The sequence below is a fragment of the Apaloderma vittatum genome, unplaced genomic scaffold (genome assembly GCF_000703405.1).
Source record: "Apaloderma vittatum isolate BGI_N311 unplaced genomic scaffold, ASM70340v1 scaffold24546, whole genome shotgun sequence".
Lineage (NCBI taxonomy): Eukaryota > Metazoa > Chordata > Aves > Trogoniformes > Trogonidae > Apaloderma > Apaloderma vittatum.
This window is the reverse complement of record NW_009722638.1, coordinates 1-24,138: the sequence shown is the minus strand read 5'-3', so window position 1 is coordinate 24,138 and position 24,138 is coordinate 1. Positions and strand designations below refer to the sequence as shown.

The following is a 24,138-nucleotide window of genomic DNA, read 5'->3' as shown; positions in this document are numbered from 1 at the left end:
AGGCCGGTGAGCGTGCCGCTGCACACAAGGCCTTCCCGGCCGGCTGCTGGACTGAGAAACACGCGTCCAGCTCCAGGTGCCTCGAAAGCACAAGGGGCTGTGGCTCCCCGAAACTTGGCGGGCACACCGCCGCCAGGCCTCAAGCCTTCTTGGAGGGTACCGTCACATTCACGCGGTATAACTGAGCAATAAGTGAGCACGAATGCAAGTTGTTCGAGGACCAGCTGCATACCAGCAGCCAAAACTTCCATGCTGTCTGCGTTTTGGGAACACTGATGGAGGGACTCATCAGAGGCTATGGGGTGACCATATTGCTCTCCACATGTACCCGAAAGGCAGCTGTAGTGAGACGAGTGTTGGCCTCTTCTCCCCAGTGAATAGCGATAGGACAAGAGGGAACAGATTCAAGTTGCGCCAGGGGAAGTTTAGATTGGGCATTAGGAAAAACTTCTTCACCAAAAGGGTGGTGAAGCACTGGAATGGGTTGCCAAAGGAGGTGGTGGAGTCGCCATCCCTGGATGGGCTTAAAAAACATTTGGATGTGGCACTTCGGGAGATGGTTTATTGTTAGGGTGGTGTAGGGCTATAGGTTGGATTTGATGATCTTAAAGGACCTTTCCAACCTTTATGATTCTATGAGTCTATGATTCACAGGGATTTAAAGAAGCCATCTCATCTTGTTTGGGACTTTGAACAATAACTGTTGAACGGTGACCCAAGTTCTCTCTCAGGAAATAGAAAAAAAATACTCCAGAAGAAGGAAACAAAATGTTCTCAATAACTTTCACATCAGATTTTTAAGTAAAAACCTGTCTTCCTATTTTTTCTTGAATTTGCATCTTAAATCTGGTAAGCACTTTCAATTTTTAAGCCATCTTGATTGATGGAAACACCATGCAGAGTAGCTGTACTTCATAGCTAAGTTTTTTCCCAGCATGTTGAATAAATTAAAATTGTGTTAATAGGAGAACACATAAAGGTGGGTGTCAAATAGGAAGAGAGCAAGCCAAGCTCTGCTAGGTAGTTTAGCACAGACTCCTGCTGAGTAAACTGTTTTCTTTAATATGATTACAGTGGTCTGCTGGGATTAATATTAAACTGAGGTATGTTGCAGATTGACATCAGATTCTTAATAATACACTCGATGTCTTTTAAAATCACGGTTCATTCAGAACAGCTCAAAGTGCCTCGTAAAATACCCATAATTAAATCCTCAGAGTCTGCAGAAACTAAGTTTCTCTTTCTTCCCCAAGGATTAATATTGTTGAAAATGTATAGGTAATATAACACAAACAGTTTTTTAACTAGAAGCTTATAAAATATGTTGATTTGCTTTTCAAAGTGATGTTTCCTCACCATTCAGCATTATGTGAGAAAGAGAAAATCCAGAATAGGTCTCACCCTATAAGAAAGAAAAATTAATTTTCAAAGAGACAAGGCCTTGCCTCACCCCAGAGTAAATGAGGAGTAATACTATAGAGAGTAATAGAACTATTCCTGCCCACCTGGCAGGAAGTGGAAATGGGGTGCATAAGCTTTGTTTGCTTCATTTGAATATGCAGGTTTCACCTAAACTAAAATCTCTATGCCATGCTGATGTAGGAAAAATCATTATAATTGAATCTATGTAAATTGGCTAAGCAAAAAGTCACAGGGCCCCTAAAAGCCTGTCATACTAAGTTACCTTCCTCTTCTGACTCATTTTTACACTGATGCTTCCGTAGACTAGGTTGAACAAGACTGCTCCTTGAAAGGGTTCCACTTGATTCCTACAGAAATTTACACTGACAGAAGAGATTCAGAATAATAAAGGCACTTGCTTGTAATTTTAACAAATTACAGAGGGCACCCACAGCGCCAGGTTTGGATACAGGCATGTTAGGTGTGAGCTGTTTTGCTGAAATCAAGTGTCTCTGTGGAGACTTATTCAATGCCCTGCTAACATCATATATGACGTTGAGAACCTGATTCTACTTCTGTTGGGACGTCTGTTCCAACATTTCTTCATAACACTGAGGTAATTTTTTGGAGGACTTAATCGTTCTTTTTCATGAAGATGATAAAGCTTCCGATGATGAAAGTCTAGCTATTTCCTTGCCAAATTTAAGGAGCCATAATTCAGCATCCAGGGAACTAACATTTTCTTCACAGTGCCTCAGGATGGGAGCTGTGATGCAAGCAAAGCCCCATGCCAGTGGAACAATCAGATCCAAAGCACCCACATTCTCACGCACAATGTGCCAGGCATTGGCATCGCACATAAACTGCGTGTCAAACGGTCTACAAGCCATATGAAGGGGTGAGACAAAGCAAAGCGATTTCTTCAGCATGGCAGATGCTTCTTTCTCATCCTCACCACTTCTCTTGTCCTTCTTCTCTATTATACATAGCAGTAGCCATACAAAATACTATTCACGCCATGCTGAAAGACAAGGGTTCCCAGTGACAGGCACACAAGTCTCTATGCTTTACTTCCTCTCCTTCTTTCTGTTCTCTTCCCCTTTCTTGCAGAGGAGGAGAACAAGACATCTGAGCTCTTTAGAATCGCCAGGTGCTCCAGCTGCAGCGTCATGACGAATTCCTCCTGCGGGGGCGCTGCTCCAGGATGTCAACTCCCCCACAGACCTCTACTTCGCCAGCTGCTGAAGAGGGATGACTGCCTCAAGCAGCCGGTTTGCTGAACCCTTCCTGCATGGCCATGTGTGAGAGCGAGCACATCAGTAGATTCCTTAAGAGATGCAGGCGGGGGTTATCTCTCCTCCCAGCTTCAGGGTGAGATTCCAAGGGGTAAGAGTGTCTGTCAGCTGACTACAGATCCACCCTGCCAGATGTGCTAGAGGTGAATAACGTTACCTAGGGCCTCAAAAATACTGTTACTTTCAGACTGCTCAGAGCCCAAATATTAAAGCATTTCAGAATTAGGTTAGGCCAGGATGACATTAAGCATTCTCCTGGGAGGAGGTCTGGTATTTCACTGGAGATTTATTATCTTGGTTTCATTTACATCAAACTTTTCATAGTACCTTTTGTAGCACCTTCTTTTAAGCAGGAAAAGCATGTAAATTATTTGGTCTGAAACACCAGGAGCATTTAGCATGAGCACTTAAACAAGGGGCCATTTTGTTAGCATATACATTTTTTTTCGACTAATGCAGGGTAACTTGAACTGCCCTTGGTGTAGCTTTGACAGAAGGCTGTCCTCTATTTAAAGTTAGCCAGTCTGGTTATGAGCTATTCTTTGAAAAGCAGGTAAACTGCTTTCTCCTGCTTTTACAATTTTCTTCTGCCTACAAGTTCACAGTGAGATGCCCTCAGTGATGATCTTGGATCATTTTAGTGTTTGATTATGTGTAGAGGTAAAAAGTAATTCTCTCCCAGACACACACAATTGTTCTTTCCAAACACACTTACCTCTAACACCTTTATACCTTGAGCATTGGGGTGATCTTCTGCAGTGATTCTCAAGCTGTGAGGATGAGAGGAGCAAGGAAAGGGAGAGCATACCACATCTGGGGAGGCAGCATTTGAAAAGGCTAAGAACATTGTACTCCCACTCAGCTGCTGGGACGGGGCCAACACTGACAGGGCTGTTGGATGCATGATTCCATTTATCTGACCCCCTTCTCACCCTAAGCAATGGAGCTCTTTACAGTATATGCTCCCAGCTCCAGGCTTGTCCATTCTCCAGGGCAGAAATAGCTTGAACTGCCTGGAAATCCCAGGGATTTGAGTCAGCCAGGTGCTCTGTAAAGACCTAGTTCCTAGTTCCCTCTGGCATATAAGTCCCACACTGCAATGAGGCCCTTGCAAGGAACATGGAGGAAGGCAGGACTAGGGACAATTCCCCACTGTATGGCCCACACCACTTACCTCCCGCCGTGCGGCTGGGGATATGCTGTGTTTGTGCAAGAGGAGACTAAGGAAGAGACTTTAAAACCAGACCAAGGCTGTGCAATGTTAGCAATGACCGTATGAAAAAATTTTAAGAACCACTCATCTGCTAGAATTGTCTCTTCTAAAGTTGTTCTTTCTGTGTACTGGATTGGAGCAAATGCTCATATGTTGCTTACTTTCTGGACCTTGTACTGCTTGCAGCAATAGGGGGAACAACGGGAAACCCAATGGATATTCTAGGATCTCACTCCAAGTATTTACAGCCCAAATAACAGATAATGTAACTAGCAAGGACAAAGTAATGAAAGGGAACGTATTTTCTTGCTTTGGGTGAAAGGTAATAGTGTAGAAATGATCTGAAATCTCTGCACCGTTGGAGCAACATGAGCTTTGGAGACTGACACTGGTGACTGCTCGTTGGAGCAAGGAGGTGAGATAAGTCCTGCTGGTCTGTTCCATCTCAAACTAGTGAAGAGCAATTATTTGTGTGGGTGATGGGAGGAATCAAGCTAGGGCTCTCAGTTGTAGAAAAGGCATCTAATCTAAAAAGTAGCTCCAACAGTATTTACTCTGATAGATTTGATGGTATGATGTATATCCAAAAGGAAACATGCTTACTCATGTGTATTTCTCAGAGGCCATTAAGCATTTACAGTATTTGTGGTCAACTAAAAACATACTGGAAGCAGGGAGCTAGAGGTAAAATCCTATGTTACTCACTGCATTTTACCCCTGAGGCAGTCCACAAAGCCTGTGGGGAGGACACCAGAGCTGTCCACACCAGCAAAACCACACTGTAAACAAAACATGACAGCAAACAAAAAAACAAGTAAAGCTGTGAAACCTAACAAAACTGGTTACTCTGTCCTGCATCCACCTTACTTTCTTAACAGGACAACCAAAACCTTTGTAGGCACAAAATCGAACAAATCTTTTATTCAGTAAGGCTCAGACCAGCAAGAGCTTGCACACCACACTAACAGGCAGAAAGGGGGGTGGAATTTTCAGAAAAGATCTTTATGGGTTTCAGCACCCCAAAGAAACAGGCTCTCTGGGAGTTTTCTCCTCTCTCTCTCCTGCTCTGCCACCTTCTCAGATGGCTGGTGTGGAGCCAAGATGATGGTACTAGTGTGATGACCATGTAGGGCTGCTGCCTTTCTGACTCAGAGATCAGGAACTAGGAGATTGTAAGGAAGGCCACCGGCCGTTTCTCTCCATGCTTGCCAGAGAATATAATGCCCAGGCCAACCTCTGGTGCTGAGTACCAACTCTAGATGAATCTGACACAGGTAACCACTGGATTGGAGTATATCAGGATGCATTGACTTACACTGGCATTTTCGGAAGGCTTCAGTATGTAATAATTAGGAGTAATTGTACACAGAGTCAGTGCGAGATGGTGAAAAAGGGCCATAGAAGGACCAAACTGAGCGTTACTGAACGAGAACCAGGGAGAAGCCATCTCTGAGAGAGATTTTCCAGTGCAGATTGGTTGTTTAAAATGAACCCCCTCCCAAGGACACATGGATCACCAACCCCCACAGTGAGATATTGTTGGGGAATATCCCATCCCTTCAGTATTCCCAGCCTAAGCCTATCTTCCCTTACCATCCTTCAACAGCATAGCGAGGCTGCTGTAGGAGAGGGAACAGCATTATTCCTCCAAGAATCACCTATCATAAGTAGCAGTTACCTGCTTGGAAGCAGTAGTCAGTGAATAGGCTGTGTGCTAGCCCCCAGGCAGCCCTGCCTCTAACGTTGTCGGTGGTGGTTTGGGCTGTAGTGCATTCTGCTGCCGGCAGGTGTGATGTTCAGGCCTTAGCAGGGCTGTTAAGTTTTCACATATGCCCATCATTACCACCTCCAGATCTCCTGGAGATTACCAGCTCCTTAGCCACCAAACTGTGTAAGGAAGCTCAACCTGCATTAGCTTTTTAGTTCAGATCAGAAGTTTGGTTTTTAAGTGAATTTCCTATTCAGTACACTTTGTTTCCCATCATGGTGCAGACTCATACCTGGTGAACTGAATTCTTTTTGGATGACAATAAACCAGAAGGTGTGCTTCCAGGAGTGCATCTATTGTTCTTCAGCTATTGGCAAGCATTCAGTTAATTGTACCAGGACAGAGCAAATCCAAAATAAGCTCCCTCTGAAACACATTTAGTGTTAATGTTAAATATTCAGCAGCAGCCCTTCCGTTTTCCAGATCTGCTCCTATTACACCATGCTACTTGTCAATGTAGACATGCTTACCTGTCAAAATGATCCATGCTTGCTTCTGTGTCTTGAAACTGTTGAAATATTTTTAGCAGGATAGATTTTAACCTGGATTAGAGTCGCAGAATTGATTTAGGGAGCAAGGAGACATGCAGATCTACAGTCACCTCTGTGGGGACAGTAACCTTAAAGGAAAACAAATTTCAAATGCAAGGGTGGCCAGCTGATCTATCCCTGGGAGCCAGGCTAGCCCACAGGTGCGCTGAGCACCAAAGTGTAGTTCTGAAGTTGTCTCCTAAATTCTCCTTTTCCCCTCTGCAAAATGCCATGGGCTCACCCATGGACTCAGGATTCACCGATTGACGTCAAATTCCTCCTAGAACAGAAGCGTGCACCTCCCCAGGGTTTTTACCCTCCAGTTAGCCCCTTCTCCCTGACCTCCTCTCTAGCCTGGTGGTGTGATTAGAAAGCCTTCTCTCCCTCACACACAGAGCAGCTGCTTATAACCTAACTTTTCTCTGCTTCTCCAGGGCTCGAAGACTGACTCGGTTCTCCAGGTGTTCCAGCTCCTACCGAGCAGAAGTAGGGTGAGGAGGAAGCTCTTGTTCTTACCACTAACACAAAGTCAGTTTTCCCCACTGCAGTGAAACTTGGTCAAGTGAATTAATGCACTGGAGCATAGGGCTCAGCCAGCCATAAAGAGGGAAAAGAAAACTGGCCCATGTTCCCAGGAGGTGGCAATATAATGTGGAAGATGATCTCAGCACAAACCGTTTCAGACCAACTTTACCAATTCTTTCCACGTAAGTCTTGGCTTCGTTCATTTTGCCTGAGACTTAGACCTATTCTTGGAAACTTTAAAAATATACAGGGAGTTGCCAGCCATTTTTATTCCAATGCAGGAACATTATATGCTGAAGACATTACTCTTGGCTCCTGCTCAGATAGCAGGTTTTTTCCAGGTCAACAGCAAACCTCGACCCATGATAATGTTGTCTAGGTGTATTGCAGCTCTTTCTAGGCTAGAACATTAAGTAAACTCAAAAACCCCCAAACTATTATTGTGTGGGAAATGCCTAGAGCAGGAGCCTAATCTGGGAATGTTTGTGTTACCCCTCCCACCTAGCTGATTCACTCACAAGTGAAGGGAATTCCCTCCCACCCTGATAACACTACATGGTGTGATGTGCAGTCAGGCCCCCATGACTGTGAGAGACAAGCACCTACGGGCAACCCCAGCTCCCTCACACACTGCATCCTGTTCTTCTTTTCTCCACAACAAAACACTGTGATGCACCACACAGCACACACCATGGCCCCACCCAGTTAGACACAGGCATGACATATGGCATCATTTATTTTTCCTAGGTTTTCACTAAACACGTGGCATCTCTGATCCTAAAATGCAGACATCTAAGGTATTTAGGATATTTGTACCAGCAAAGTGACTAGATTGTTAAAAAAAAAAAGTCCTCCCTGAATGTTAGTATATTCTAGGTGCTGAGCATTACTGTACGCATTGATCCAAAGTTCATCCCAATCTGAAGAAGCCATCTGTCTTTTCCATGTCTGTCACTACATCTGCAACAGTGGGGCCATGTATTTCATCAGGAGCCTTAACCCTCCAGGGAAAAAAAAAGTACATTAAATACTATCTAATACTTTCTTGTTTGCCAGACCATACATGTGAAGTGTGTTAGTTTTCCTCTAGCTGCATTTTCTTGCAGTTTCTGCACAGAGCAAAGAGCAGTCTTGTGTAGCAAGTAATTCCTGTCCTGCGGCAAAGAAATGAGACTCAGCACATCACCCAAACTTTCTCCCTTTCTGCTGCACAAACAAGGATTAACATTGTAGCAGCAAGCCAGACAGCATCTTAGATGAATATTCACACCACACAAAACTCACAACCATCACCCCCAAACATCAGTCACCCTAGCAGTCCTGCTGCTGGCTCCCTGTCATTTAGCAAACCATGCACTTTGTATGATTCTGCAAAAGTCCCATAGACAAAGTATTTGTACACTAGATCTCTCAGATTCCATGCTTAGAAGCAGGAACTCCGCTTCTTGCCTCCATTGCCAAGCCCACACGATAACCTCGGCACTCTGAGGAGATAGATACAAAATAATAGAAGTTAATTCAAGGCCTCAGCACCCAATAGCTGTCACAGTGGTTTCTGAGCGATTTGCTCTCCTGATGCCTTGCTCACAGTAGAGCTGGGCATAAACCTGTAGTTTCCTGATGCAGTCATATGAACCCATCGATTTCATTGGCCGCAGCGTCCTGAGATAGTTGTGCATAAATTGAAGTTTAGTTCCCGCACCACTGGAAATGAAGACCGAGCTACTTAATGGTTGATAGTCATCTTGTGTATATAGCTTCGAAAAACGCTCAGCATGGTGAAGAATTGAGTGGCTTGGCTCTCCTATCTAAAAATAGCTCACAGGGAACCACACACTTTTGTTTTCTGGTAAGTCCAAGTGACAGTAATAACGGCAAAACTTATACATTGTTGTTACTTTTTGTCCAGTAAACTGCCAGCCCATTCTGGTTCTTTTTAATGTTGGTCCCAAGTGTGCTTTATTTACTAGACTTGCTTGTATAATTCTTCTCTAGGCTGACTTTCTTCAGACTTTTCGAGTTTATGGTAAGAAAAACCTGATTTTCTGATATTATTTTGAGGTAGGGGATTGGTTTAAACCAATATTAAAAGAATACATTCTGTACCTTAAGATAGTGGCTCATTTAAATTCAGTGCCTCAGTTTCATTACATGTAGTATGAAAACACTCATTTCTTCTGTTTCAAGAACAAAAAGTTGCACCGACAAGCAGTTGGCAGGTGTGCAAGGGAAGGTATGAGTCCAAATGATTGCAAATACATCTCTGAAGTTTGTTACCTTGTTTAGGAAAAAACCTAATTTTGCAGATGTCCCACTGTGATCTGTCTGAAAGGCTGCTCAAAGAGCTTGTAGCTGAAGGGTGTGGTGTGGAACCAATTCAGCTTTTATCTCTCTCAGAAAAGTTATGATTCAGTATTAGCTATAAGTGAGACACAAATCTGACCAGTTCGTGTATCCAGGCTCAGAAGAGCTTGGCTCTTCACTCTCTGGGTAAATGTCTGTATTGATTTAATGCTCAGGAAAAGAGGAAGAATCTTTCACCGTGAATCTGCTATACTGAGATCTAGCTTCACATTCTAAAATTATCACATTAATTCCAGAGTGGATTGTTTTATATAATCCTCAGCTTTTGACTTGACTACCTTATTTGGGGAGTGATTTGGAATAAAAGTGGGTACTATAAAAAAAGTGTATCTGGGAATGATGAACTAAAGTGATTTTGGTGAGGGGCTCCCCTGTACTCCCCTGTACTCCCCTGTCCTCAGCTAAAGCTTTTCTAATATTTCAGTTCTGCTTCTAAAGTAACCATGGTTCAAGGCATCGATATTTCACGCAGTGTAAACGGTTCCCCTTTAGGAAAAGTAAAAGCAGTTTTTCCTGTTTGTGAAATCTCCACGTTGCCAAGAGCTAAAAAGCTTTCGAAACTATCTTTGCTGCTTGCAGAGCTTCACTGCCTTATAGGGGCTGAATGAATCCCCTGAATTCACTCTGGGGCGGGCTGGGAATGCTGGATTTCCTTCTTCTGGGTGATTCTGGAAGGCCCGCAAGTGATGTCATGGTACATTTTAGGCTACAATAACAGGAAATCATCAAGTGTTTACACTGGCAGACTGGGCTGTGATGTGATTTTCCTCCTCTTCCTCCCTGCCCCCCGCCCACCTCGCCCCTGCCATTGACTTCCTTGATATGTCTGCTTCCTCTGATTAAAATACCACAAGGTGAGAGCACTGAAGAAGAAAAAGGAGAAGCAGGGGAGGGAGAAAGAACAGCCTGTTTTAAAAGGATTATTCCCCTCGCAACACCCACAGAGCACAGACCCCCCCTCCTCCCCCCATCGGCCCTGCACACCCTGTGTCCGTCCAGCTGGCCGCACACTTGGTCTGCTGCGGCACTAGAGGATGTACCTCTGCAAGGTGCAGAAATGGAGGAGAAACTCTCCCCTCCCTAGCACACACGAGACAAAGAACAGTCCCCCCAGCAAAGTTTTGCTTCTGAATTTCCACACAAGCAGATCTGAAAATATATAGCATAGGCTGATGGACTCCAAGGAGGAGGAGGCCACACTTCAGGGCCTGGGGCAGAGGAAGGGTGTGGGTGAGCTTCACCCAGAGACTCTGCCACAAATTGAGGCCTACGTCATGTTTCAGTCAGAAGTTGAGTGAAGGTGCTGGGTTTGGGCTGGGTTTCAGGCACTGCTTGGACCAAGGACGCACAGCATGAAGATATTAGATACTCTGTCCTTTCCAGCTTGCTAATATGGAGGGAAGAAGGACGAAGATGTGAAGAAGTATCCAGAAGTAAAACTATTCCAATGAGGAGAAAGAGAATCACTGCTAGACTAATTGGGCTTGAGGCAGTGCATGTTTCCCTGAAGGTGGGTTGGACTAGGTGTTCTCTAGAGGTCCCTTCCAACCCCAAACATTCTATGATTCCATGATTCCATGGTACAGCATGAGTATATCCCTCCAGCTCATTGCACTGGGCTAGCAGAGCACACAGAAGAAGCTCGGAGTTGGGGGACAACAGGGAGTAGCTAAGGGGTGGCTAACTGTAGAGCAGATATTGGGATTCCTGGAGCTGAAGGAGGATGTATGAAAAGACAGACCATTTACAGCAATGTGGAATGAAGTCTGTGATGAGAAAGATGACAGATACTGAAGAAGTTTTCTCTTGTCCCAGCTGATTAGGGTAGTGGAGACTTGGCTGATGCAACTATGTTCTTACCTTTTCTGCTGCATCTCTCCGCTCCTTTCTTGTCTCATCCTACTAGATCTGGACATGAACAGGACAGAAAGGAAGAGAGTAGCAAATAAAATAATTTTATTTCTCTTACCTATTTCTCACCATTCATGCAACTTCAGCAACGCTGACAGCTTTAAACCATGCCAAGAAAACTCCCAAATAGAAGAGCAAAAAGCCTGAGACAGTCACTCTGCAAAACTACTAGGATGCAGGAAGTCCTTCTCAGAGCACCATGGCTCTGTCCAGTGAACTTAGAAACTGTACATCTCCAGTTCATAAAGCTCAAGAGCAGAAAGGCAAGAAAACCTTTTAGGAAAAAAGTCGGTCAGAGGCACTTACACCCTGCATCTATGCTGCAAGTGTAAAGCACAATTTATAGCAGCTAGCAGAGGGAACAGGAGCCATGAAGATGTGACTTCACCACGATAAGTTATTCAAATACTTATTTGTGGTCAGTGACAAGCTGATATAAACTGCTTTAAACCTACTGCTGCTATGTCCTCAATGTTATTACCCATTATGTTACTACCTGAGGCAGTTATCAGGGTTGTGAGGGAAAGACCACCCCAGCAATGTTCACACATTCATTACCCTCCACCATGGGTGTGTTCTGGTCCAGAAGAAATAGGAAGCTTTTGCCCCAGGTAGGTAGCCGGGATCTTAAGCTCACTTAAACATGTAGTTCACTCGCAGACATGCTTAATACAAAGCACAATTTCAAATGGCTTGCTGAATGAGAGGTTGAGGCTTTCTTCTCTTTGGTAATCCCAAGGACAAATTGTAAGGGCTTACCTACTGGTAAGTTGTGTTGACTAATTAGCTTATCTTTAGAGTCCTGTTCACTATTATTATTCATTATTAGTATTATGGTTGTTGTCAAATACATCTGTGAGGCAGCAATGTGAAAGGAGAGAATTGTGCACTCTGTCACAAGCTTTGTAACAGGCAAAAAGCAATAGCTCTAAAACAAAACCAGATCTACACCATGAAACCATACTGGCTGTCAAGAACCATGTGAATAGATCCGGGTATGATTCTTAATGCTACTAACACAGGGGGTCAGCTTCATGTGAGGCTGGGGTACAAGAAGATATTCACTTTGTGGTTTGCTCCCAAATGATTGGTGGCATGGAGATTTGCTTCAAAGAAACTCAAGCAGGCAATAGATTAAAGTCAACCTCTCTACATCATTCAATCCTCATTCTTAAACAGTGACAAAGGTGGCTTCACTAGAGAATGACTTCTGCAGTTTGGCAGCCAGGAGGGAGGCTGGCGGAAATTCAGGCCTTTGGTAGAGAATTAGGAGAGTCATTCCTCACCAGTTTTTCTGCAATACTCCTCTGCAGGCAAGGATAGGCAGAAAGAAGGATACGCAAAGAGTGTTAGTCAGAAAGGATTACCACAGTTTACCTCAAGCAGCTGTTTTTCCAGGCACAACCTTTAGGCTGAAATCAGGTTTTTCAACATGTGGTAGCATCAGAGGTTACCAGCTGCCTGGCCTGAGCAACTGGGCAGGCCCTTGCCCGCCCCCCCCCCCATCATTCAGTCACCAGGGATTTTCCATCACTTCTTTGCAGACTTGTGGGATCTGAATGAAAATCTTTTTGGACAAGTACAACAACATCTATATATGTCAAAATCTATGTATGTCTGGGAGAGCAGTGCTGTAATTGCACAGAAACCCAGAAAGGCAGAGAAGTATCTGGAAGGAGCACTACTTGCACTTCTGTGGGCAAATGTTTAAGAGCACAGCCATCTGAGAGTCAGTGTTTCTCTTGAGGATGCTTGTTCCTGAATCCTGAGAAACATCCAGATTTGGGAACTTTCATTCACTTCCTGCATATGCCAAATGCATTTGCTTTCTGTGAGTCAGAGCCTGGCTTCACCACCCGCAAACGAATTTCCCTTTGCTGCTGAGTCACTCTGCCCACAGACATGCTGTGCGGATACCCTGTACACGAAGGCTGAATGACTGTGGGAGTGTGCTGCACCAGACTAAGTTTTCCATACCCTGAGGGCCCAGGAGAGTCACTGCCCTCACTGGCACCACAGGCTCTCACCAGTCCTGGTGCTGGAAGTATTCAGGGTAGGCAAGAACACATCTTGTTTCTCTGAAAGTGTCCTGAGCCATGTCAGTGGCCCCTCTCATCCGTTTCATGTGGAACAGCAAGTCTGGCATCCCATCCCTTCTGTGAACAGTATATGTCTCTGCAGTAGCCTTTGTAGGGGACGATAGAGGCAATGGATAAGGTTTGGCCCTTCTGATAACAAAATTCTTGAGCGACAGATTTCTTGCAAGGGTCTTAAGGCTTCTTCGTCCCAGCCGTGGGCAGGCTGGGTCCAATAACTGCACCATGTTCAGTGCACAGGGAGCACAGAGCCGTTCTCAACCCCAAGAAGCACAGCAGCAAGCACATGCTTTTGCGTATTTAGGGATGCTATGGAGTTAACATGGCTAAAATCACTGGAAAATCAGCTTGTGGAGTGTAGACAATATTAAGAAAACAGACTTGGAAGAGAAGGACGGAAGTACTGAATTTTCAACTGCTCTCAGGCTGTCACCAGCTGGGAAGCAAGTGGGAGTTAATATTATCTGACAGTGATGAATGATCACTGTGAGCAGTCCTCTACCTCAGTTTGAATCCTGCTCACCTCACAAGCCCTGCAACCATGTTGAAGACAGAACAACAAATTGCATCAGCTAATTTCTGCCACTCTGTGGCAAAAGGTGCTGGGAGACTTGAGTATGAAACTGGCAGCAGATCAGTGCCAGAAAAGGGTGTGGGACACAGCATATTTGGCTACCTTGGTCAGGCTCCCAGTTGCAGCAGCAAAGAACCTCATTTTGCGCAGTTATACTTCGAAGTCTAATTTGAACATGAAAACTGATAACCAGGATGGATCATTTTGCCTTGCTGCAGAAGGCTTTATTCTTCCTCTCTCTGCTGCCTCTCATGAGTGGAGCCACAAAACACACACCTTTAGTAACCTAGCTTGGAAACCAAGCTCATGTGGAAGGACCAAAGGGTGCGAAGGTATAGGAGAGACCTCGTGACCACTAGTTTATTTATCGTGCTGGGCATCAGAAACATCTTGGTCCTTAACCCCCTGTGAGACAGTTTGTGTTAAATACTTAGTTTTTAAGTGAAAGAGGAAAGAATTTTGGAATAGGATAAGAAAACAAGCATTGGGAATGAATGTAGCAACTTAGGAAGGTACTGACTTATAAGCACAAAACACATGACATGGCTGGTTAGGGAAATGATCCACCTGAAGATCATGCCTCAGAGTTCAATACAATCCATCCCTGTGCCATGGCTCTCGTCTGCTCCTGGATCATCTATGGCCTGAGACCCGACCCTGCTCCTACCCAAGCGCTGCAAAAGAGACTGAAAGCTCATCAGAGGCTACAGTAACACAGGAGGGCCAAAGGAGCAGGTCATCTGGGAATTGTCCCAAACTGCTCTTATAGTGGGTGACACCAGCAGACAGTAATGGTTTTCCTTTATCACTCACTAAAGCGCGGTTCCTCGCAGAGCTTGTCTTGCTTGAGAAACCTGCCCCCAAGAGGCTCCACCGGAGAGAGGGAAGCATGATCTATAGAGGGGGAGGGATGCCCATCTGCTGTGGCAAGGCTGTATTGCCAAGAACAGGCCCTTTTTCTCCACCACTTTTACGCTGTGTGAAGCTGTGTTGGTGTTTCCCAGTGACAAGCACCTCCTCAACCTTCCACACTGTGGAGCACTGGGAACGTAAAAAGGAAAGGGAGATGTACGAATGTCATGCTGTTTCAGAAGTCAGCACAAGTTAGCAGCATGGCTTGTTTTTCAGGAACGTATTCAATGCATGCTTTTCTTTCACTATTACTCTAGGCTTACACCCAAAGCTCAGTATTTCCCTGCTCTATGGTATTCCACAAGCAGTGATTATGGTCAGTCAGACCACTAGGGCTTATGCTCTGAGGAGTACCTGGTCAGCTCAAACCTTTGTGCAGAGTGTTCATCTTAGTTGCACACTCTGTGATCCTCACCTTGAATGGTTTTCTCAGTGTGTTGGAAATGTTTCTGGTAAATATTGTGGTTTCCTACATTTCTCGCCACTCCTCACTGGTAGTGGATGCTGCTACAGCAGGAAGAGGTTTGGGGAATTAGACAATATTTCTATGACTGTTACGCAAATGCAGAAATCTTGGAGCTTAAGCACACAGTGCTTTGTGTTCCAGAAGTTTGCTTAGGTTAAAACCTGTCTTGCTCTCTCCTTTCTATTAGAACAGATTTTTCCTTCCCCATATTTCTCTCCATAAAGTTTTCATAAAGGCAAAACAGAATTGTAACTAAGTGCATCCTGTAAAATGAGAGATATGGCTGTTACGCAGTCACATAAGCAAATAACAGATGTGAAAATACTCTGCAGGAAGAAAGCATGACATGAAACAAACATTTATTAAAAAGGACTGTACAGACAAATTAAACAGGTAGCACACTGTTACTCCTACTGGACACAGGAGTAAAATATTTAAAACACAGAAGCCAGTGAAAATGCCAGATATTGCTAAAGTACCTAAATGCTAAAATGAAAGCCTGTGGCAGAGGAATCAGAAAACTGTAAACTAAAGGAAAGCCCTTTTATTTATTTCAAGTGCTAGTTAAGTCTTAATTTGTTGAACAGTCTATTTAGAGTAACACATCAATGGCTATTCTTCTGAAACTAGATTCTGTTACTTGAAGCCTCTGGCAGGTTCAGTCAGTCAGTGTTCTGTTTAGAAAGATGAATTTAAATTCAGGAATTGAAAGTATTAAAATTTGGTTTACATTTTCTCTATAGTTAATGGGTTCTTGCCACCAAAGTTTGAACAACTGATCTACCCCAGCTTGGGTATGAAAATTTCTACAGCAAAGCCTCTAGACACAGCTAAGTGTTCTCCTCCTTTTAGAGAGGCTTGTGGGGTTTTTGCCATTTGGTTGCAGAACATTAGGACTATCCTTTGATGCAAGTGAGGAACCAGGAAGAGACGCTGGAAACCATCTATAACAAAAGAATCCAGTGATTTAGTTGTCACTTGAATATCCATTGAAAAGGGAATGACAAAGCGAGGGTTAAACCAGAGTTTAGTAGTATAAAAGCCTTGTAAGCTTTGAGAAGGCTCTCTTTGGGGCTATTAGAGAATTTGACCCAAATAAGAATGAGTTTAAGTCAAGTGAAGAGGTATCCTCAGGGAACCTTAGGTACAAAGGAAGAGGCCATTGTTGCTTCATGGAGCAAAAATGCAGCAGACTTTTACTAAGAACTGTACCTCAGAGAGCTTCCTCCTCAGACTAAAAGACAAGAAATCAATATTTCATTATTATCCCTCTGCTCTCTTGAGAAAGGTGCCTGGGAGAAAAGGGCCTACAGCTGTCAGGAGAAGAGCTCTTCAGTTAAACATCCTTAATTTGTGTGTGAGAGAAAAGGAGTATACTGATTCTCTATGAAAGATAACTGCTTCTCTCCCTTCCCCAGCCTCCAGGATCCTTTAATACACAGTACAGATTTTGTCTCACTGAAATAGAATCGTAGAATATCTTTAGTTGGAAGGGACCCTTAAGGATTGAGTCCAACTCCCTGCTCCTCGCAGGACTGCTACCCAACAGAAATGACTAATACTTATGACCAAGAGCATTGTCCAGACACTCCTTGAACTCATGACAGGCTTGGTGCTGTGGTCAGTTCCCTAGGGAGCCTGTTCCAGTGACCGACTACCCGCTCAGTTAAGAACCTTTTCCTAATGTCCAGTCTGAACTTCCTCTGATGCAGCTTCATTCAATTTCCCCCTGTCCTATCGTTGGTCACCAGAGAGAGGAGATAGATAGTACCTCCCTGTCCACTGCCCACCTTGAGGAAGGTGCCGACTGCCATGAGGGCACCCCTCAGCCTTCTCTTCTCCAAGCTGAACAAGCCAGATGACCTCAGCCATTCCTTGTGAGTCTTGCCCTCAGGACCTTTCATCATCTTGGTTGCCCTCCTCTGCACACATTCTAGTAGTCCGATGTCCTTCTTACACTGAGGTGTGCAAAACTGCACACTACTCGAGGCTACACCAGTGCAGTGCAGAGTGGGACAATCGCCTCCCTCAGCTGGCTCACGATGCTGTTGCTCGATCTGCTCCAGGACACAACTGGCCCTTTTGGCTGCCAGGACATGCTGTCAACTCATGTTCAGTTAGATTCATTCTCACCAATGCGTTATTCATATGGCAGAACTTTGTAAAGGATAGGAAACAGATCTGTAAATGCTGGTATGTGGTTGATACAAACACACCAGGTCATATTCACATTTCTTCTTTAAAAAGGAAAAAACCAAACCTTGTTAAACATGAGGGCACGAGAGACTAGTTTAAAAAACTAAAAATACAAAGTGCCATACTAAATGGTGCACACTTCAGCTTAGAGCTCTAGAGATCGCCCAAGAAAGAAAGAACCTGGCAAAGGAACAGTGAAGTGAGAACAGCTACTCCTAATCCTATCTATTTCAGAACTGTAAGTCAAAGTTTCTACAAATCTATCCTATTCATGCTACTTCATTGCAGACCATTCACCCATTCTCCATAGTCACTACTCCTTTAATTTATGTCATCGAAGTATGCTGCTGTCATGCATGCACTTTGGGGGAGTCCATATACAGCCCCTTCAGTCCATGTGCATTTCCCCTTAAACTCAACAGGACTTGCTCTGAATAGGGCACACAGCACATGGCCACTCTGATTTTTAAAAGCAGAATGCAGTATTTGTGTTAGGAAGCATACATAGTGATAGAGTTAGCGCGCTGCTGCCATTTGGAGCTTGAGGTCAGACTATCCTTCATTATTGCTATCTCATGGAGACTGAATAATTCTTGTAATTCAGCTAGCAGAATCTGCTCTTCACATATTTTTGGGGCCACATCGTCCACATCCTGCCTCTGCTGTTGACAGGTGTTTATTTGGCTACGAAATGTCAAAATGGGAGAATACCAGATGAACTTGGTATAAATTACAGGACTATATTCAATAAATTAACCATCTACTTTGTGGTGCAGTTGGGAAATTAACGGCAATGTATGTGATTTGGCCAGCAAAACTGGTTTATGTGGATTTGTACGGTTCCCAGCACTTTGGCAAGGTTCTTACCACAGACCTGGGGCTTCCCTGTCCTTCCTATTTAACAAAGTTCTCAATATAGCCACTCTAGCATAATAGTAGACGAGAAACTGGGCTAAACAAAGAAGAATGTAAACAGGCAGTTCCTGAAGTTAGTGAAAAGAGAATTAAATTTAGAGATCGATTTAGACGACAAAGGTGGTGACAAAACTGGGATTAGAAATGAGTGAATTTTAAGCTCCAGGTGTGTGGTTGGGTCCCCATTGGAGGAACATCCCCCTTGTTGTTACTTGAGGTGAAACAAAAGGAAGACACAGATACAGGGAGTGGTCTAAGGGTCAGGGTTCTTTTGGCATGCAGAGAGAGCAAGCAAAAACCTGGGCTGAAGTAAAGCTTACATGAAAATCACCTATCTAAAGATAGAAGAATACGAAGTTTTGGTTGAAGGAGGACAGCGACACCAAAGCCACGCAGTTCTGCTGAAATACATAATTTTTAGTTGATGCTGTTCCTGCTACCTGTTACTGAACCTCCCTGTGCTCCAGTGGAGGATAGGTCTGCCAAGAGAGATTTTGGCTGTAGAAACCAGGAATAGAAGATGTGCAGAATAGCTGATGCTGCAGTCTGTGTGCATGGAGATTTGGGATGCTTCATGCATGTTTCCTAGAGAACAACAGTGAGCTGCTTGGCCACAGATCCTAGGAGGACTTAGGACTTACACAGTTCATTCAAGTCTTGTATTTAAGTCAATCAGTCTTCTGACTGCTGAAAATAATAGCATTTTAAGATGTTAAATCATCATAAATTACATCATATTTAGAACACAGGAGGTTCCACAAAAACATTAGGAAAAGCTTTTTCACTGTGAGGGTGACAGAGCACTGGCCCAGGCTGCCCAGGGAGGTTGTGGAGTCTCCTTCTCTGGACACTTTCAAAACCCACCTGGACGTGTTCCTGTGTGACCTGCTCTGGGTGACCCTGCTCTGGCAGGGGAGGTCAGACTAGATGATCTCTAGAGGTCCCTTCCAACCCCTAGCATTCTGTGAAATTCACACACAGCCAGCAATTTGATCCCCCTTCCAACTATTAAGTCAAGTTTGAGGGAATGGTACAGTCAAACTCCAGTAAATCAAAACTCATATGTGTTCTTAATGCACTCATTTCCTGTATATCAAATTTCTTTTATTTCCCCTAAACATTTCCTCTATAAAAAGAACTCTGCTGGATACCCAAACCTATGCAGACCTACTAGCTTGGAAAACAAATTGTTCTTTAGGTGAAACAAACTGACAGTCTGCTATTTCAGCACTTCAAGTAGTCTCCTGTTATCAAGAGTAAACAGAACGATCTGTTAGTAATACTTGGTTTTAGAAAGAGAACAAAAAAGCATCTGTGGTAATCACATTTGGCCAATAGGAATAGCCTAGCATTTAGGATACTTGCATAAGAATTCTACTTTGTTTAGGAGTCCAGAAGACGATTGAAATGTTAAACTGTAGCACCAGTAGTACTTACTTTCCTAAAGCCAAATCCTAAGGACTGGAAGGAAATTAAGACAGAACAGGAACATTGTGCTTAAGTTGCATTAAATAGAAAACAATGGGTTGGTCGCACTGAGTCTGCACTTCAGTAAAGTCTGGCCACATTCACAGTTCTGCTGGAAGAGTACTAGAACAGGTCATGTGTTCACTTATCTTCTGGGTTTCATTCATCCTGTTTCCTCTTGGGCTTTTTGGGATTCCGAGATCGGCTCTTTGCTTTGCAGAGTGGACATATGGGTGCATTCCGATGAATTTGCTGGTGACAGGATAAACATGCCTGAAATAAGAAAATTGCAGCCTCTTGTTACAAACATTTGAGTGTCAATGTTACATGGGTTATTGACTGTCATATTCTAAGTTGCAGTACAGGAAAAATAGCTAAGGCTTCTTGCCTTCAAAGGCAAGTCAATGCTACATTCTATACAACCTAGGTCTCTGGATTGTACAGTAACTTAAGGCCAAACGAAAAACTAGATTATCTCATTGAATTGAAATTGGCATGATTCAGGCATGTATCACTAACTTTAACATTAAATTCTAATTTGTTTTCAATGTTCCACGTGTTTTAGAGATGTTACATAATAGCTCACTGAATCAGAGAAGTTACAGTGAAGGTCAACTGTGATGCCACAGAATTTAAGGCAGGAGCAGGTGGTGATTAGATGAATTCCACCTACTTAACACACGATACAGAACCCTGCCCTTTTGCTCCATATTAGGCCCTTTAACTCCCATATGAGTGAAGACTACTACTTTCAGAGAGGCTTTTTGGATGCCTAACTCCAGATAGTAAGTACGTAACTATGGGCTGTACCTGTGTCCGTTTGCCTCCTTAATCAGTGAATCTTTGGAACCTGGCTGGGATAAATATCCCCATGGAATTACTTAGCTCTTTTTAGTGGTTACAGAAGGAGCTGAGTATAACTGTCACTGAAGTGCCCGTGGCTAGGTTAACTTAATCTGTATGTTAGTCTGGACTTGAACATTGCCAAGGAGCGCAGAAACAATCACCTTTCCCGGTAATTCGCACCATCAGTAATTACTCTCCCTCACAAATTATGTGCATTGCTTCTAATATGAATCCCTCTGGGAATAACTCCCAGCTACTAGTTTTTCTTTTGCCTGGCATTTTTTTTATTTACATGCCTTTCTCCCACATGAAACACAAGAGGAGCAAGAATTGCCTACATCTCTACTGACGGAGACTGTGAAGTCACAAAGGAGCCAAATAATACAGGGCCTTGTCTTTACCCCTGGATGGCTGGTGCTACTACTTTAAGTCTGCTGGGGTTGCTCTTGATTTCAACCACCGCAGGGAAAATCAGCATCAGGACACTTGATTTTTCCTTTTCATAAATATGGATCAATTTAATGAACATTATACATTCCAATGACTCTGAAAGAGAACACCCTACATGTTCCACCTCCTGACCTTCATTGGTGGTGGCTGCTGTCTGAAAGTTGCTGTCTGTCTGGTATCTTGTTTCCGAGCCACTTGAAGTTGTTGGGCAGCTGCTGCTGCTGCAGCCAGAGATTCTGGGATGGGAGGCTCCTGTGGTTCTGTCTGCCATTCTGCTTTCTGCTTTTCAAAGTAGCTAGACAAAAAAAAAGAGAGATGAAAAATGTAATCACCTCCTGGAGTATTCTATTAGTTTGTAAAGGATATTTGTGTTAAAATATAATGGATTGCAGTTCCCTGTCATGTTCCTTCACTACAGTCCGTTCCTTCACTACAGCCACCTCTGTTAAACTTAGGTTTTATGTTTTATTCTGCTAAAATGAATAACTGTGGTATACAATAGATTAATATATCCTTTGTAGTGTCAAGGTGCTTGAGATGGAAAACATTTCTGAAGAAATGCAAAAGAAATCTTGAATACTGTGCCTGTGAAGATGCCAAATATGTTGGTCATTAAAAAAACCATAATTTTCCTAAAACATCATTTGCATTTAAAATCGATCTGTTAAACAAAGGACACTGTTCTTTGAATAGTAGCTAATTCTGTCACCTTCCTGCACCTAGGTTATACCTAAAAATGACACTGTGATTTCTTATCCAAATCTACTCCACATCTAGGGTAAACTTCCTTGTTGACAGTCATAGGTATATGACTAAACGCCACTAGCATGTGCATGCAGCAAAAAGTAATATTCTGACTAGCAGTACCACAAACCAACGGAAGAATACTTGGTTTGTATCCTTTTCTTGTATTGCCTCCCACCTCTGCTTGCTAATAAAAAAAAAAAAAGTTGCTAGAAAAAGCAGCACACAGTATAAAAATATAGAGAACCAACCACCCTTGAATTTTGCATGTTCCTATGTAGAGTTTGCAGCTTGCCATAATACGAAGTTAACTTCCTAAGAAATCAGACTAAATATTACCAACTATGTGTGTTCCCACATCCCTTTTTTGTTAACTTCTGGTTTTTGTGCTTATCTCCTAAGACCTTTTTTTTCACCTACCAACAAAAGTAAAATGGCCTAATAACCAGTAGAACTGAGGAGTATAAAGCCAGATAATGTTTCTTTTGGAGACTTACTCAAGGGACAGTTTCTCCTCCTCCTCGCATAGATCTGGTAGCCTCTGCAATCCCAGAGTCATCCGAAGAGCGTCTACATGCTCCTTCAGGGGTTTGTACTCCTCATGCAGGCGACGAGTAGATTCCAAGAGCTTGTTGAGATCGTTCTCAGACTGCTTGATAGTATTTTCCATCTGAAAGAGAAGGATGGGCATGCTTTCCTTGAGCAATCTGAGCAACCACTGTATCAGAAAGAAGAGGTTTTTCTCACACAGGTTGGAAGAGATTGGAGACAATGCAATAGTAAAACAAAGAGTTAAGGCACTGGGAGGATGAAAACTGCATGAGGAAGAAGCAACTGGAAGTGATATAGAAGTGACATTTTCATTTAGAAGAGGTGCACTCAAACTATATGACCTTCTGAACAACAGAAAAAGCAGACAGACAGACTACAGATGAGTCATGAATTGAGGAGTTATGGAAAACTCTCACGGGACACTAAAAAAGAAATTACAGTGGAATAAACTAATCTTCTCTGTTTCTGAGATAACCTGGACACTGATGACTAGAACTTAACAAACAAGCTAAGGAAAGGTTCCTGCTTCTCTTACTACAGTAAATAGGAAAAATACCAGGGAAAATGACAGTCTGACAGGAAACGGAGGGGAAGGGTTATCTGTCCTCTTGGTGCAAATGCTTACTATGACAACATTACAAATTATTTTCTCTGACACAATTATCCTGAGGTAAATTTACTTTGCACTCTTTGTAGGACCCTAGGATGGTGTTACGAAGTCCAGGTTATTGAACCGGTGATAGTTCACTGATGCGCACCATCCCACAACCTATGGAGTAATTCATACACGTCTGTGTCTTAGTGAGGCTGTCTGCAGCCGGACTGCTGCGTACCACGTTAATATCGGCGTGGATCAGTCGCAGCTCCTCCACGTGGGCCATCTTCTCTTGCAGCAGCAGGTCCATTTCCTGTTTGTATTCTTTCAGGTGCCTCTCCTCAGATTCCAAGGCTTCAAATTCTGCTTTCAGTCGTGCCTTTATCTTTTCCATCTGCAAAGTCTTATTCCTGGATCCCAGTGAAAATTAAAAATATGGAGAGACAACAGTAACTCACTGCAACTTATTTTTGTGAGGCTTCACTTTATATTTTGACACAGGCTTTTGAATTTAAAATATATTCAAGGAAGTTTCTTGATACTTCTTTGTACACTAAGGCCTGTAACATCACCTTTCCAGTACCTTATGCCACAAACTAATAGCAAAAATGTCTTACCTACAGTTTTATATCACCTTTGAACACATTACCAGGAAATTGAGTGCAACACAACTTTCTAAATATAGGATACTACTCTCTCGGAAAAGATAATTTAATGAGCTATTTAAATTGCCATAATTGGAGCACAAACTGTAGTAGCCCGTATTTAGATCTGCATCTTAAAAGAGATCCTGCCCAACAGCTGAGTAGAAAGACATCTTGTTCTTACTCTGCAAAGTACATGTGGTCACATCTCTTTGTAAAAATGGTTTGGGGATGCTAGACACACCGATACTTTTGATTTTTGTTCACCTTTGTGGTACTGTGTGAAGGCTGAGGCCCATACACTGCTGCCTAATTCACCTCGTCCATAGGTAAAATTTGCTGCTTGCAGGTGCTGGTACCAGCCCCAAGTCCCTGTGACTGCCTTTGTCCCCTGGCCTCTCTCCTCAACAGCCCCTCTCCAGTTGTCACACCCCAGAAAGCTTCTCACCACTCTGGGGTTACCTGCTGTCGGCATGCCTTGTACCTCCAAGGGGCATCTGAAATCACTGCCCCTGCTTCCTCTGCAACGTGTTCTGGCTTTTGGATGTGCGGCCTCCTGATAAACACAGGCAGCTCGGGCTCCGTCCTAAAGATCGATGCCCTGGGCCAGAGTGCAGGTGCCCTACCTAGGGCCAGAGACAGGCAGGCCCCTGATGCGGGCACCCGCAGCGCCG

At 43.6% G+C, this 24,138-nt stretch overlaps 1 protein-coding gene across 1 annotated transcript; it reads right to left on the bottom strand.

The window, feature by feature from the left end:
* Window positions 1-19,353: 19,353 nt before the first annotated feature.
* Window positions 19,354-23,226, bottom strand: ZC4H2 (zinc finger, C4H2 domain containing). The gene is made up of 4 exons (XM_009871835.1): window positions 23,059-23,226; window positions 22,171-22,343; window positions 21,062-21,224; window positions 19,354-19,906 (listed from the first exon to the last, which is right to left on the bottom strand). The coding sequence occupies exons 1-4, from the start codon at window positions 23,212-23,214 to the stop codon at window positions 19,793-19,795; spliced, it is 606 nt and encodes a 201-aa protein (XP_009870137.1). The 5' UTR covers window positions 23,215-23,226; the 3' UTR covers window positions 19,354-19,792.
* Window positions 23,227-24,138: the final 912 nt, after the last annotated feature.

Excerpts from the sequence above, each read along its gene's own strand:
- ZC4H2 (XM_009871835.1), bottom strand. The coding sequence starts at position 23,214 with ATGGAAAAGATAAAGGCACGACTGAAAGCAGAATTTGAAGCCTTGGAA. Across the intron at positions 22,344-23,058 it reads TCCACGCCGATATTAACGTG|ATGGAAAATACTATCAAGCA; the intron begins GTACGCAGCAGT and ends CTTCTCTTTCAG. Across the intron at positions 21,225-22,170 it reads GAGGAGAAACTGTCCCTTGA|CTACTTTGAAAAGCAGAAAG; the intron begins GTAAGTCTCCAA and ends TTTTTTGTCTAG.